The sequence below is a fragment of the Cygnus atratus genome, chromosome 1 (assembly GCF_013377495.2).
Source record: "Cygnus atratus isolate AKBS03 ecotype Queensland, Australia chromosome 1, CAtr_DNAZoo_HiC_assembly, whole genome shotgun sequence".
Lineage (NCBI taxonomy): Eukaryota > Metazoa > Chordata > Aves > Anseriformes > Anatidae > Cygnus > Cygnus atratus.
Genome location: NC_066362.1, coordinates 191,694,005 through 191,711,118, shown reverse-complemented (window position 1 = coordinate 191,711,118; position 17,114 = coordinate 191,694,005). Strand labels below are relative to the sequence as shown.

The 17,114-nt window shown below is 40.6% G+C and overlaps 1 protein-coding gene across 1 annotated transcript; it reads right to left on the bottom strand.

Moving 5' to 3' along the window:
• Positions 1 to 4,310: 4,310 nt before the first annotated feature.
• POGLUT3 (protein O-glucosyltransferase 3) lies at positions 4,311 to 17,018 on the bottom strand. The gene is made up of 8 exons (XM_035542441.2): positions 16,735 to 17,018; positions 11,778 to 11,975; positions 10,110 to 10,396; positions 9,430 to 9,646; positions 7,851 to 8,047; positions 6,838 to 7,032; positions 5,711 to 5,815; positions 4,311 to 4,865 (listed from the first exon to the last, which is right to left on the bottom strand). The coding sequence occupies exons 1-8, from the start codon at positions 16,937 to 16,939 to the stop codon at positions 4,740 to 4,742; spliced, it is 1,530 nt and encodes a 509-aa protein (XP_035398334.1). The 5' UTR covers positions 16,940 to 17,018; the 3' UTR covers positions 4,311 to 4,739.
• Positions 17,019 to 17,114: the final 96 nt, after the last annotated feature.

Here is a 17,114-nt window from a genome sequence, read left to right as displayed (position 1 = left end):
GCTGTAAAGGAGCTGATAATATCCTAGGTTTATGTAATGCTTCTTTTCCTTATTATCATTTCTTTGCAAGCTTCTTAAACATGCTCAAACAGGTGATGTATGTTTTCCCTGTCAGCTCTCCTCCCTAACTAAATAATTTACTTTCTAATGTAATAAATGCCGGGCGTAGGCTTCCCAGGATGGATGCTTGAATCTAACATTCCATCAGGCAGGCTTTGATTATAGGGTTTTTAAATTACGAATCTACAAGGCGGATCTGGAACAATACTGTCATGAAACTAATATATTAGTTATCTCGAGGCAAATCTCAGAAAACAGAGTCTAAAAATGTGGTGAATTTATCTCTCTGTTACGGTCAACGCATAATGATTTACTGGTTCTTATTTCAAGATGAAATTGATGTTGGGTGATTATTTTCAAATGTGGATGCCTAAATATATTAGGACATATATATAAAAGACAGCATAAAAGGTTGAATTTTCTGGAGTATTCACTGTATGAAGCTACTGTTAAGTTTAAAGAGATCTGAAAATAAGAAACCTAAGTGGACTCAACTGAAGGCTCTGCATGACCACTACTTGTGGAAGTCAGACCACATCTACACAGATGCCTATGCGTGAAAATGTTGGCCCTGGACTTTAGGACATGCTATTTCAAGCAAATAAGCCTGTGCCTATCATCACCGATAGTTTTGTGATGGTGTGTTAAAACTGACTACTGTTGACAAAAGCAGGACAAAGACTTTATTCTCTATAATAAATCCTATTGTGTGCTTTAAAAGCTGAAAATACTGCAGCAAAAATCAATGCTGTGGTATGATATATATATTTAATTACCACCAAATTTAAAAATATATATATTTTTAAGTTTTTGTAATTACCACCAACAGCTAGGTGTACTAGAGATTTACTCAGTGCTGTTCAAGAACTGCTGGAGAATAACAGAAACTCTAGTGTACATACATATGCAGCTTAAAACGCTGTGCAATATGTGCATTGCACTTTACTTGTACAAACAGGTTTTACTGAGTATGTAGCAATTCCTGTAACACACCAGGCCTGTGAATATCATTCTGTCATCAAACTAAAATAGATCTGACATCTCTTCTGGCCTGGAGGGGCAATTGTTACGATTGCTCATCATTACAATTTACATTGCAATATAGTACCACCAGTGGAAACGAGAGAGGCTTTGCCTTCCCTTCTTTTATCTTTGGAAGATCTGTAGTTATAAACTGAACCAGATTTTCTCAAATGACTAAGCACCTTCCATGGAAGTTCTACCATGTCTCTTCTGTTTTCTAATTTTGGCGGGAAGACGAATATTCCTCAGGGTATTTCTTGCCTCTAAGCCATAAAAGCATCTTTACAGATGCTTTCTGTGACAAACTACTCTTTGCTTTGAAGGGATGCTTATTACCAAAGCAAGTTGTTTTTGGCAGAGAATTTAGAAGATTTTTTTCCCTTTCTTTGAGGGAAAAAGGGATGGGTGAAATATTCTTACTTATTTATATTCATAACCATATAAATGTTATCTGATTCTTCTTCCAGTTTAGAAGACTTATGTTTCAAGCCAGGCAAGTTTTCCTACACAGGTATTTGAAAAGAACCCTAACATATCCAGTGGAGGGCAACAAAGATGATACGGGGCCTGGAGCATCTTGCCTGTGCGGAAAGGCTGAGAGACCTGGGTCTGTTCAGCCTGGAGAAGAGAAGACTGAGAGGGGGTCTTATCAATGTTTACAAATATCTTAAGTGTGGGAGACAGGGATTTGGCCAACCTCTTTTCAGTGGTTTGTGGGGACAGGACAAGGGGTAGTGGCCAGAAAATGGAGCACAGGAAGTCCCACAGCAACATGCAAAAGAACTTCTCCACGGTGAGGGTGACGGAGCACTGGAACAGGCTGCCCAGGGAGGTTGTGGAGTCTCCTTCTCTGGAGATATTCAAGGCCCGTCTGGACGCCTACCTGGGCAGCCTGCTCTAAGGAGCCTGCTTTGGCAGGGGGGTTGGACCCGATGATCTCTTGAGGTCCCTTCCAACCCCTACAATTCTGTGATTCTGTGATATGTATCATGACTACTCCTGGTCCCTCACATTTTTATTTTTTTTAAATACAAACATTATTTTTGGACTTTTGCTTTGAAATATGTGTGCAAGGGGGAAAATTTTGTTGCTTCAACCATCTGGTATGCTTAATTGCCTTTGCTGAGCACAACATTGCATAAATACCGATGAATACAAAATGCAGATAATATAATGGATAATGTAAGATTGTATCATACAGTAAAAATGACTGTACACAGAGAAGGAATGAGGAGCACGTTACCCAGGTTTAAGTGTCAGTGTCAGCAATGGAATTGTGTTTCTGAATTCTGACGTAGAAAATTTTATGTCAGATGAAATGGAACATGTATTTATAGTCTGAAGTCTTAGGTCTGATTGTCGTGCCAAATAAAAATACAACCACTATTTATATTAGTGTTAGAACTAGAACAAAGAGGTTGACAGGTAGAACAAGATGTTTCAGGTTTTTTCTTAACCAGTACAACGTAATAAATGACTGAGGGACAGAGGCATTAATCTCTTTAGAGACCTGGGGTTCTTTCCATATTTAGCATGCTGAAAATCCAGTCTTTCCTCCTGTTCTAGTACAGATTTATATATTTTTTAATGTATTTTATGAGAGTAAGTTGCAGTGTTACTTGGAGTGTTACTTGCAGGAATGAAACCCAGATGAGGTACACAGCACTGAACTTCGGACACCTAAGCAATCAGATGAGCCCGCAGTCTTAAAATGTTTCCACTCCTTTTTGCACAGGTAGAATTAGGTATTCAGGAAAGACATTATCTGAGTGTAGCTGAGTAGGAAGAACACAGATGCCACATAAAGTTAGAAAGCAGAGGCATTCTGAAAATCTTTTTCTCACTGCAGTTTTGTCATTGTGTCAATACCAAGTATCTTTGTGTTTGTCTCCTGGAAAAGAACTTAAGAGTGAGGTGAGCAGTGAGTTTGGTAATGCAGGTGGATTTTGGCACTTAACCTTGCTTGGATGGTTTCAGCCCAATTGAACTCATGTTTTTTTTTCATACGGATTTGTTTTCCTGTCTGCTTTTACTGGTTTTCAGTGCCCTACATTTCAAAGTTAATCTGCATTTCAGTAAGGTGTTGACTTTGAATGGATTTTAACCAGAAATCTGAAAGCTGGCTTTCAATCTGGAAGCCAGATGTTACATGGTGGCCAGTTAACTCTTCATGATGTGGGAGGTAAGATTTGGTATTGGTCTCTCCTTCCTGGGCAGTTTATGCATTTTGAAGTAGACAGTTTCTTGGGTAAAAATTGGCAGAGACGCTGGGAGCAGCATCCAAGACTAGGATTTTTCCTTGAACCCACCCAAAGGCACACTTTATTGCTGTTTTATGGCCAGCTCCTTCTGGCCCTGTTTATTTTGTAACATTAGCTTCATGGCTTCACAACTTCAGTGCAAGACCTGAAGAACTTGTCTCCAGTCTGGAGCTAAGGCACTCTGGAAACATGGCTTTGAAACAAACCAAGGAGAACCAAATTGTTTTGTTGCTCAGTATGGCCCCCAACCCCTACTATTAAGACACAAAATGCAGCATAAGTTTTTCTACCAAAACTGTGATGGCTGACCTGCTGGCTACTCAATTCAGTGCTCTCAGCAGAAGATTAGGTAGGTTTGATCTAAATTCAGAAAATGGATAAGCTCACTGTGGGGGCTTAAGCACAGGAAAAGTAGTTCATGAACCCAAGGGAAAAAGATGGTGACATCTTTAGCCTTACACATAAGTAAAACCTAGGTAGTCTAAAACTTTACTAATAAATTTCAGATGCATGAATACTCAAGTAGCCTAGAATACTGTAGACTGTAGCTGTTGAACTGAGATACCAATATTTTACCTGGCCCTCACCTGAAGTTCCTAAGTCCTTTTGTGGATCTGTGCCTATATTCAAAGACATGGTCAGTAGCAAGGAACAGGCCTTCAGAGAGATGTCTTGGCACTCAAAGCACCGTGATTGTGATAGCTGTGATAGCTACACAGTCTGCTCTAAAGCAGAATTTAATTTTGGTGATTCGCAGCCATGGTGCTTAAAAAAATATTATTCTGATCTTTCCCTCTCCTCTCCATTTTCCTCTCAAATTAACAATGATTAATCATGTTCTCTATTCTGTTATCTGTCATACACCACAGAATGATCTCAATGCAACACCAGATTTGATATCTGTAAATCTCAAATACTAATTTTCTTTGTCTAGTTAGAAAATTGTTTTGTATACAAGAAACAATCTCACACTGAGGTAAACTTTATGAAGAAATCATAACACTGTTTTAGTATGTTGCAAATGCTCCTTTAGAATAACTTGCCCTGACTCATGGAAGATCTTGTGGGTGACTGGTTCCTCATAAAACTCTGGGGAACTGGATCCCAGCAGGAACATGCGCAGCACTGCACTCGTCTTCCTGGTGATGCGGTACATCCAACCAATGCCCCAAATGCTCCCCAGTACAGGCTCAGCATCTGTCTGGTGGTGGTCACGGAGACAAAACTGTGGGAACCGACGTTGCACATCAGAGTCAGTGTGAAAAAGGATATGTAAATACAATAAGGATGCATAACTAAGAATGTCTGCTAGTGCATAAGTGTCTTAGGTTTCACAGCTTAAATCCTATTTAAATTCTTGCATTGTAAGAGGGTGATTTTCTCCATCCGGTACAGTTATAGATCTTCCCTTAAAGGCTTTTTCCTGTGGCAGCTGCATACTGAGTCTCTGTCATCAGGCTGAGGTACAAGATCCATTCCATCCCGTATTTCAGGTTTGCTGGCTTGGCGTTCGGCATATTTCTGAAATATGTAAACAACATTTAAGAATGCTGAAAGCACCAAGGTATAATTCATGAAACAGAATTTTCCTCCTCCCTTCCACTTACAAGCTTCCCTTTATCCAGGCTCCTTATGTCATTGTTTACAACCTGTTTACAAGATGTCTTTATAACACGCCTAGTAATAGGCTACATTGCCTCTGAAAGCCTCCTTTAATGTTTTCCCATGTGCTATGATTAATGTCAATTTAAATATTGTCATTATTTGTGCCTCTAACCACGTTATGCAGACAATACTGTCATTTTGGTACACTGAACTATGTCAAACTTTGTATCAACCTGTGACTGCTGAGGCTGAGCTCTACCTCTGTACAGCAAGGGAGGAAAAAGAAATGAGTACTTTCAGAGAACAGAAACTCAAGTTTCACTAGAGACTTGCATCTCCTAGGGAAGCAATGACTATTGGGCCTGCGTCACCCTTCACCACTCTGCAAACCATATTTCCAGAATTTCTTTTCCAAGTATTCATGTAATACAGCAGAGTAGCTAATGAGTGAATATAAAGGGAAAAAGAAAGTTGTGTGCAGATTGTCTCCTACCTCTATGTCATACACCAAGTGAAACCGAAAACAGGTCTGACTGTGGGGATGGGGGCAAAAAAGAAATAAATCTCTCATTCTGTAAGACAACTGTTACATCAGGCTGCCTCTTTAATGGTGAGGCAAGTTTTAGCAAAGGTCTTTACACTGATCTCCTGTGAATAATATAAAAAATGTCTGCTACTGAGGTAAGGACTAAGTATGAAATGTGTAGCATCAGTAGCTGTAGCAGTTGAGGAAAAGTAATAAAATGATCTATTGTACTAACCTGGAGCACTTTGTAATAGTAGCAGTAAAGCCTGTGAGGTTGAAGTAATTCTCTTGCCATTAACTGTCCTTCTCTAGCAATTTTTTGTGCTTCTTCATCATTTTCCTGGAAAATTGAGAGGAGATAGGAATGAATAGTAGAGCAATCAGCGAGTTACTTGAAGCCTTGCTGGCGTAAGTATGTTTATCAAAGGGGCTATTCAAATCTGAACTTTTACAATTGCTGGTACACTGCAAAGGCACACTGTTTAATTTCTTTTTTCTTAAATACTGGATTGCTTTTATGGTTTCAATTAGTAGCTTAGGGCTATCAGTTACAGCTTCCATGGGTAACTGTACAATTTCAGTAACTAAGTACTCTTGCTCCAATGTTTTGGCCAAGTCAAAGCCTCTTCAAAAGCAGCTCTGACAACTCTCACGCATACTTAGTTACACAGAAGACAAAGCTACAGCTGTTGTCCTCTTCTATGCAATGCAATTCAATGTTTTCCTTTTAAAAATAACTGATTGACATTTCAAAGTCATATACGTAATGCCAACATGAGCATGTGAATTCATGTACTTACTCTCAAGTTTTTTAGGTCTCTATTTCAGACCTTTTAGTATTCTCATCTGATTCTTTATGAAGAACTACAGTACTGTCAGAACAGAATCTGTTCCAAGGTTTTAAACCTTACAGTTAAGCTTAAAACACAAATGGTAATTGCAGTCACACAGCATGCCAGCCTCTCTTATTCTGAGATTATATAGAGTAGTGATTTTTTGTACATTCAGACAAACATGCAATGACTTCTGTTCTAGTCAGGACCTGAAAAAAATGATAGAACAGTTAAGTAGTATCTAGGGTTCTGTGCATTTCTTTGAAAATTACCTGCATTAGTCAGTAAACTAATGCTCTGACTCATGAAAACACTACTGCACATACCTAAAATTAATTCTCAAGTATTTCCCTGAATAGAGATGGTTACTTGAATTAAGGCCTTCCCCTCTAATACAGCAAAATGTACTTCCTTTATCCCAGGATCTCAGTAAAGAGTTTATGCAAAATATGTATGTGGAAATACAAAAAGAGAGCACTAAGACATTTTTTTTAACATATTTATTTATTGAATTTGTAATGGAACTTACCTTAGCCCATTTTATTTTTTCTAGCAAGTCTTCCAAGCTTCTCTTAACTGGAACATAATGTTTCCATGGTTTTAATACAGAATAAAAATGTTCATAGTACTGGGAATCTTGCTTCAGTACTAGGCTGTCACCCAGCATGAGGTATGGAAACCTGTAAGCTGCTACGGTCCCATCAACATTCACTTGGTATTTGTACTACAATAAGAAGACAGAGGGAAAAAATGTGAAGTATTTTGAAACAGAGTAGGAACGCTGATTATATAAAAAATTATTTTCACAGACTACACATAATTGTGTTTATTAGTCCTCATCTTCAAACCTATTTTAGTGTTAAGCAGGTGTAGTTTAGTGGTGTTACGATAACATAATGGAAAAATGATTTGTTTTCAGCCCAGGACAGACAGTCAAGAAGCTTTGTGTCACATGAAATTATTATGCTAAAGTGTCCTGTGACAGAACAAGGGTTAGAGCTATCAAGAAATCAAAACTAATCTATACTTCAAAAGAGTACATTTATTCTTACTGAAAACTACATAGAACAATCTAACATAGTAAACTAAAAGCAACCATGAATACACTGCTCTGCCAGATACTCTTGGCTTTTACAGCGTTTCTAATATATTAATCTCTGGAATAGAGCTTCAGTTGCCATTTTTATAATTACTTTTTACTAGACTCTGTCCTCTTTACACACAAGTTTTGTCCATTGTTTTCATATTTTTCCCAAGTGAAAAAAAAAAAAAAGATGGTAAGCAATCACATTTTTCAATCTCTTTAAAAAAAACCTCCATGAATTCTCTCAAAGGGAATCCAAGAAAAAATTGTAGTGGCTTTCTTTAAGTGTGTCATGCTACGACTTTGATTGTGGGTGGTCTAGCTACCCATGGACCAGGGTTCACAGTGTAGCATAACTCTTTTGTTTACTGAGTGGAATTAGCAAAACTAAGCCTTGTTATTTTAGCTGGTAAGAACTTGGCAGCAAAATTAATCCAGGACTGTAATTTGCTTGCTACCTTAAAGAAGTCAAAGAAGCCCATCAGCGGAACCTTTCCCAGCTCTTTCTCTTTTTCTCTGAAGAAGAAATATCCTGTTATTCCAGCATCAAGTAGTTCTGGATTTTTCCTGGATAACTTGACAAGATAGAGACGTTCTTCTCTGCTGTCTCGACCTCTAAATAGAGCTTGCTCAGTTTTGTTTTCCCAGAATGGGCCTATGAGCATTGAGTGATAAAATAAAGTGAACAGTAATGAAATATACATGATACGTTTTGTGCAAATAATAGGAACTTGCTATGAAAGTGGCATTACTCTCAGAGACGTGGTAAAACAGGCGTGATTTCTTGTAATTAACCCATAAACACTTATTAATCACAGGGTTTAGACTCCCAGTTCTGGCTTGAATTTTGGGATGAGAAACTGAGCAACTTTTAAGAAGAAAAGCAGAGAACTGCTTTTGCACTCATCAATTTTACATTTAAATAACCTGAAATATCTTGAAAGCTGTTTAAGAAATTATAATCAAATTAAATAAGTAAAATAATAATTAAGTAATTCTCTACCCTTAAAGACTGCCACAATAACCAAACTTTCTTTAGAAAAATCCACTGGTGTTACACAGCAATTTATTCAGGTCTTTGAGAAGTCACTTAATGATGACCTATAAAGGAAAAAAAATGGCTATACTGTGTCCTCAGGATACTTAGCGAGAGTCAGAAAGACTTCATCTCTGCTTACTTCTTTATTTTAAAAACATTAAATATGTGTCCTTTTTCATCCTTCTGCTGGAAATTTGGGACATACCAAGTTGGAGTAGGACCTTAATCATATCCTAACCGGAAAAGCAGGTGCGCTAAACAAGTAAACACAGACTGCTTCAAACTGATAATGCAATTAAGATGGTAAATTTAAAAACAAAGTAATAAAGCAAGGAGAAACTGTCAACTATTCAAATAAAAAGAAACACCTACTCGCTCAAATTTTACTCCTTAGGTATTCTGCATGTCACTTGCCTGATCCCTAGGTATTCATGAATATCCTGGGGGAAAAACACACCTGTCAGTAAAACTGACTCTTCCTTTGAAGCTAGAAAAACAATTCAGAAGATCCCACTATGAGGTATTTTTATACAAACAATATTTTTTCAGTTGAAAGAGGCTACAGCATAGTACTAGTTTGCTACTTTCAGGATTCAAATTCATTTTTATCTAAGTGGAACATTGGGCCACATCACTGTCAGAAGAAGGATTACTATTTTATTAGAAGGAGAATATTCAAGCACTTTACTGAGGGGACAGGCCTTCTAATTATATATGTATATTTGACATGTCATGGTAGCTATCTTCTGGATACCTTTAAGTTAAAATTCACCATTATTATGAACTGAATTTCTTAAATTTTGGCTCTAACCCTGTATTAAACACCTCCTTTTAGCAGTGTTGAAAGTGTGTAGCCTCTGTAAAGACTAAACTGCTTGTATTATGAGATGTCCTAAGGCACTTCATGTGTCCTGAAGACTGTAACACACATTATTTAAACACAGCTTGCTTCAATGGAATTACAAATTCTTTTTTTAAATTCACCATCTCTAACTTACCTGTATTTCCCTGAATAGAAAGGAGATCATTTGTGACACCACGTAGGGTTTCAAGAGTTGAATGGGTTACATCATACGTTGGAAGGACGATGTCTCTTGAATCCACAGAGCCACACCATGAAATTATAGGTATAGGACCAGGTGTATCATTAACTTTTCGATACTCAACTGGCCAATCTCCAACATTAAGATAAAACTCCACATCTGGAAGATGAACCTAAAAGTATACCCAAGAAAGCATAATAACACAAAGATAATCATTTGCCACCCTTAAATAAAGTATAATCCTCAGTTCTCTTATGAAACAACAAACCTACTGAATCAACCTACCTTAGAATCAACAAACCTACTAATAGATGTTACAGATTTAGCTGGTATTAAGATACAAATTTCAAGTTTCTGTCCTGCAAGTAGATATGAATGGAACACTTACAGAGGCCAGGAAGCTTGCCAGGTTGAGCTTTAGCTCCTGCAGCTTTTCTACCAATTTCATGAACATCAAACTCAGATCCCACACATTAATTCTAGTATGATCCCTAAACAGATACTGTCATCTTGATGAAAAAAAAAAAGTAAAATCTCACTGCAGCAATTACAAATCTGAAGCTACAACAATGAATACACTACAGCCATATTGGAATAAGATTTAATAGTTTTAAGTAAATGGTCAAGACTGATACCTTTCTTGCTAGTGACAGTAACATTTCATCAGAGAACATTTTGAAGTCTGTGTACTTCCCTAAGGAACGACGGTAGATGCGATTATTGAGAATAGTGTAATGTACGATAGCACCTCTTGTTTGACTGAACTTTGATGGGATTTCTTTAAGCATTCGCTGAAGGTCAATGGTGGGAAAGGAAAGGAAGTCCTTTGTAATCTGAGGTTCTTGGGATGGACAAGAGAGAGTGTTCTGCCAGACCTCAGGGTCTTCTTCAGGACAGTCACAATATTCATGATAAACTGGTCCTGCAGAAAATGAAACACTGGGAGTCAGTATTTGTGATTCTACACCAATCGTAATTCCCCAAACACACAGGCATATGACTCTAGAAATTAGAGCGGCTTGACATGTTTTATTCTAAGTTTTCTGAAGTTTCCTGGGGAATCATCCATCTGGGGGTTAGCAGCGTAACTGAGAAAACTGCGTCATTCTTTTCAGAAATAATAATACGAGATGTGTTGTTACTTGTTGAGGGCAAAATTCATCTGCAAAATGAAGCTCCATTACTGTGCTACCTGCCAACCACAGAAAATGTTTAGAATTGGTCTAACTATCCATAACTACTAAAGCACAGGTATTATTTTCAATTTTAGCCTAATTTAGGACTTTGATACAGCAGTCTTTAGCTCTGCTGTAAGGTACTGTCTTTGATATATCATCAACTATTCTTTCTGTTCTTTTGAAGCAGCAGGCTTACACAAGAGCCTCTCACAGCACGAAAAAAGCCTTTATGGACTCTACTCAACACAGGTTCTGCCCTGTGCCATATTATCATGGTTGCTGGTAAATGTGTACCAGCAAAAAGAAGACAGACTGCTACCTTGACGACTCAGGACAGTTTTATTTCTGTTTGAAAGCATTTCTGAGTTTGTATTTACGATGTTTTACAAAAATGAAACATAACCAAATTCTGGTTAGGAGTGCTAAACTGAAACAAGACTCTCCAGAGAAGTAACTTTATATTATCTTTTTCTTTGCCAAACAGCTGTCTGTCCATTTTAGAGCAAAAGAGGGAAATTAAAAAAACAGATCTGGAATGAGAGAATAATTTGCCTTGTCTTCCCTGCTTTTAAATAGTTCTTGTGTCATATAGACCTGCACTAGGCTAAGGAAAAGAAAGTTAAATGCTGTTCTAGTTAGAGAAATATTATCTTTGTTGTTATGAAGGATCACACTGCTTAGAGATCACACAGAGAGACATTTACATTATAAAGTATAGGGAACAACACACTCATTACTTTTGCAGGTAGTAATTTCTATTTCAGATAAACATGACAATGTTTAAGTGAATGCCTGCTTGAAAAAAGTAAAAGTACCATTCCTCTCTTATTCCTCTTACAAAATCTGAAGAAATCCATTCCTGAATGCAAGAGGGAAGAGGATATATTCAGACACAGGACCTTAAGATCAGAGACTGTAATCTACCTGCCTATGTGCCTACGTCCTGTAACTTGGCAACGTATAGGGATTGTCTCTGCTTGCTTCTCTGCATGAGGGGAAGTTTGTGATGAGGCTGTATGAACAAGAGCAACCAAACCTCTAATCTCCCACCTCCAGCAGTAAATTAGTTCATAGCATTTCTGTAGCTACCATCCTACATTGCATTAGATCAGAAAAACAACATACCTTTCAAAATATAAGGAGATCGAGCCACATGCTTATCACCATAAAGTATCTCAATTTTTAGCCCTTTTTTGACACTGCCATACATCCGATACCGCATAAGAAATGTGCCGTCGTTTCTATCCAAAGGGAGAGGAGTATGAATTCTGGTGATCTCTTTTGGAGAAAGTGCTTTAATTACCACTTTAAACTGTGTTCGTCCTGAAAACGGGAAAATAAAAACAGATAAAAGCACGTCAAGCTATTAGAATCACATGTATAAATTAAAGGTGAGAGCAAACTTTACTGGATGAAATCCATGAAATTTCATTTAATGCTGCACTGGAAATTTTTTGATTATACCATGTTGGAAAAATTCATTTCCAGTCATGGAGTGCCATCCTAGCAATTTTTCTGTCTGGGAGCAGAAGAATCTCATGAGGCTGATCACTCCCCCTCTTCTGCTTTGTATTCAAATGTACGAACACAAAATGTGGATTGTTTGTCATCATCCCTCAGTTTTCTTACTATTCAAAGTCCTTGCCAGCTAAACACACCAAAAACCAAGTCAGAATGTCTTCACTGAAGAGCATACTGAGGAAATAAAATCATTATGAAGTAAGCATTCAGTCTTTCTTGGAATGTCACTGCGGCAAGCAGCACTCCCACTGCTGAGGAATGTGGAATATTGTGTCTTTGGTAGCTAGCAGATCTGTCATGAAAAGCCCTCATTTATCTGCCCAGCGGGACTCCCAAAAGTGCACTTCTGACTTCAGAGGAACAGGGAAGTGTTAAGGTTGCTCCAGATATATGGTACGTCCTTTTCAGAGGAACGCTGAGTGGACACCTCCCTGCTTGCCTAGGTGCTAGGCTGAAGATACGCTAGCAGCGAAGTTATGCAGCGTGAAATTTCCTTGGGCAAGTACCAATACAGCTCTGTACCAGCCTAGGTTAGCTTTCAGGAATCCCACAATATGCAGATATGCTCCTTTTTTTTTTATTTTGGGAAATGGTCGATATGTCAGAGTGACTCCAACACTCTAAAGTTGCAGTTCTCTAAAGACTTAAGAATATCAGGCGTAGATGCTCTGTGACGAGTGGACAACCCATGTGTGTTGCAGGAAATAATGGAGCTTTATTCGTGTGCACACTTTATTATGATTTCCTCCTCCTTGAATCTGCCTGAGTCATGTAACCAGATTCCAAACTGTCCATGACTGAGATATCCAGGACTATTCGGAGGGCAGTCAGGTTCTTTCTAAATGTAACTTTCAGCTCTTCTTTGCTCTGTGCAAGATTATGTTGCACCATGCAACACATGATAATTAAAAGCACAGAATAACGAGAATAACAGAAATGTTGAGTTTGGAGGGGACCTCTTGAGATCATCAAGTCCAACCCCCCTACTCAGGCAGGGTCAGCTAGAGCAGGCTGCCCAGGACCGTGCCCAGCTGGGTTCTGAATATCTCCACTGATGGAGGCTCCACAGCCTCTCTGGGTAATCTGCTCCAGTGTTTCATGACACACAGTTAAAAAAAAATCACAACTTTTTCTTGTGTTCAGATGGATTTTGACTGTTCTAAACTTCAGGAACCTCTCCTGTTCGCCATGATCTTTCAAAGATAATCAGAAGTGGCCTCGCAATGACATCAGCCAGCTCCCTCAGCGTTTGTGGCTGTAATCCACCAGGCCCCACAGACTTACACATGTCTAGTGTTTATGTGTCCCCTAACCACCAAGAATAAGTCTTGGTTCAAACTTTCCATCTGGTTGCAGCGGCCTGGGATTCCTGAAGGCTGGTCCTACCAGTCAAAAAAAAAGGCAACCAAGGCATCTGACTGCCTTGACCTTTTCTATGTCATTTGTCACCAGGTCCCCTGCCCCACTCAGCTGCAGGCTTACAGCTTCCTTAGTTTCCTTTTGCTGTTGTACCTGTAGAATACTTTTTTGTTGCCATTCACATCCCTCACCAGATTCAGTTCCAGATGAGCTTTGGATTCCCTAACCACATCTCTGCACAATCAGAAAACTTTTCTGTATTCCTCCTCAGTCGTCTGCCCTGGCTTCTACCTCATGCCTGCTTCAGCAGAAGCTCCTTGTTCATCCGTGCAGGCCTCCCACCACCTTTGTTCGATTTCCTGCTTGTAAGGATGGATCATTCCTGAGCTAGGAGAAGTGATCCTTGAATATAAGGCAGCTGAGAAGGCAACAAGGAAAGACTTCTTCAGAAGACAAAAAGAACTCTTAACCTTTGTTCTACGTAATAATTCTGATGGAATGAGACTTCTCTTGGCTTGCACAGAAAATGAATGAATGCTAATTAGGATGACACTGGAAACACTTCAGCCCCTGTAGTAGGACTTCGGAGCAATTTTATTAAATAAGGACAATGTACCCAGGTCTAAAATTTGTTTTACCTGAAAACCTGTCTGGGACAGCATTTTAAGGAAAAAAAAAAATGTTCCTATCCTGAAGAGAGACTAAAATACAGACACAGTCAAAATGGGATACTTCAAGAAAACCACCTGGTGAAACTTGCTTTATGTATTTTTTTTCTCTTATATAGCTTGCAAATGCGGTATTCCATGCATGGATGAAAAAGTGACAGAAGGGAGGGAAGGGAGGGAAGGAAAGGGAGAAAAAGTAAGAAGGTATTGGTTTATGAAAATTGCTAGAGAAGAACAAAAGAAAACAGACACCCCATTTCTGAAATGCAAGCAGAAAATGAATGAAAAGATCTGAAAACAAATTGCTTTTTCCCTCAGTGATTTTATTGAACTCATTGCTGGTTACTTCTTCAGATGAAAACTGGTGGTATCGTCAATAAAGAGGCAGTTGAACAAAATAGGTTCACTTAGCACTTGACAAAATGGATTCCTGTGAATAGCATATAATTCATATAAAGACATGGTGAACAGTTGTTTAGTGTAGGGGAAAGCCTAGCAGGGAAGAAGGATAAGGGGATCCAAGAATTCAAAGAAAAATCTATGCACTTTATATTAAAAATAAGTTCTGTGTTTTCAGCAGTGATTCTTTAATATTTGGGATACTTTTTTTTTTTTTTTTTCCTAAGGAAGGAGTGAATTCTGCATCATTTGGCATCTTCCTGAAAAGACGGGTCAGAGTTGCAGGCTGTAGGTTGACATTATTGTTTGGTGTACAACGGTGCACATTAGTTCTGGTAATCAGACCTGATACTCAGAAAACTCATCTGGATTTAAAATCTACTAATTACTCTATATAAGTGTCATGTTGTGTACTGAGCTACTTGATTGAAATTCTGATCCACACAAAACACAACTTAATAGCTTAGCACAAGTTTTACAAATGGGAAGCCTGAACTGCAGCACTCTGATTGCAGTATTCTTGTTGGTGTGATGGAGATGGTAACGTGGAATTATTTAGCTACCCCAATAGGGATATTTTGAGATGTATTTAGTTTATATTGGAAATAAATACCTCTGTGAATATTATTAATTATAACTCTTACTGCCATTTTACAGGTAGAATTTGAACATTTAAAATCATTTGAGAACCTGTGTTTATAGGAATAAATTAAACAGTGCTCGTGCACTGGAATGTGATCAACTGTACCGCTAAGTTGTTAAATGATCCTTGGCACTCTCCTAAATAATTCCTGGCACGACTCAGAAGCTAGCCTGGGCCGAGCCAGCAGCCGTTCCCTGCGGGCATCCTGCATGCACCGCCTGAGTCCGGAGGCTACAAACGCCACTGCGTGAACGGAGGCCACTCCATGCCAGATCGCATCAGGACCTGAAAACTTCCCCAAAGGCATTTTATTTATTAACATAAACATAGCCATACGTGTACACACTGAGGGCAAAACTAGGTTTGCAGTACCCACTTCCTATCAGCTTATCTGGGAGCATTCAAACTCACACGAGAATCCGGCTGAGCTTCACACCTTTTACCTTTAGCAACCTGTTGCTCCAACCCGAGGATCTCCCTCTGCGGCTGAAATCAGCCTCAGAGCGGCTGGCAGCAAGTGTGCAGTTGCATGCTGGAGTACTGCTACAAACTGTGCTGCAACCCAGCACAACATTGCAACAGAGGCTGGAGAAAGTCCAGCACCGACGCGTGTGGGGCTCTGTCGGACTGAAGGCACAACGCTGCGATGTCAGATCAAAGCCCATGAGAAAGCTTTAGGCAAATGCTGGGTATTTTCAATTTTGGGCCTATTTTTTAATTCCACAAGCAGCAGCCTTCTGACACTATTACCCAGAGCAGGAATTACTGTATGACAAGGAGAGGCTGTGTGTTTGTGGTAGGTCAGGCCCATGTACATGAGCGGTACATGATGTGGAGTGACGTAGCCAGATCTACCTAAATCAGCAACTCATCTCTGCTGGGAAGGTAGCTCATTGTTGTCTTCAGGATGAAGTCTGAGACGCAAAAGTTCTTTTTATCCTAAACTACAACTATTTCTACAGAGGGTGTGCGACTAACTTGTGGCAGAAACCGGCTGCCAGGCAGCATAGCGCGGGGCTGTGAGCGTAGAATCCCATTCCCACCCTCAGGAGATGTTTTGTGCTGGCGCTGAATAAACAGGAGATGAAAATTATGCCCGTTTAACGGGGCAGCAGTAGGATAACGGAGCCCAGAGCGCTGTGAGACTGGGATTTGAAGCGAGCTGAATGCGTGCAGAGATGGAGATAAGTGCTTCAGCACTGCAGGGCATGGAGCTGAGGGAAGGGGCAGGCTGCTGGCCGTGGGGGCAGCCAGGGATGGGTGGTGGCACTGCTCAGAGCACGGAGGGAGGAGGATGAGGAGGAGGAGAAGGGGAAGGGGAAAGGGGAAAGGAGAAGGAAATGGGAAGGGGTTAGGGGAAAGGGAAGGGGAAAGGGAAGGGGAAAGGGAAGGGGATGGGGGAAAGGGAGGGCTGCGAAGCCCGGAGGAGACCCGCTGCCCCCGGGGCAGGGCTTGCAGCCCGTCCCCCTGCCCCGGAGCCCGAGCACGGTACCTGGGGGCGAGCGGGTGAAGTTGTGTCCGGCCGCGCTGACCGCCTGGACGTGGAAGTAGCGCACGGGCAGGGCGAGCCTCGCTTCCAGCCCGGGGCCCCACGCCAGGCTCCGCTCGGGGCTGACGGCGGCCGCCTCGGCGGAGCGCAGCAGCGGCAGAGCGGCGCCCAGCAGCAGCCGCAGCAGCCCGCAGCCCCGGCTCGCCATGGCCCCGCCGAGCCGAGCCGAGCCGAGCCGAGCCGGGCCGGTCCAGGGCCTCCTCCGGGCCTGCGCGGCCGGGCGGGCCCCAGCGCCCGCTCCCCGGGGCGGCCGCCGCCCGCTCCCCGCCCCGCGGGGCGGCCCGAGGGGGCCGGGGCCGGGGCTGGGGCCGGGCGCGCCCCGC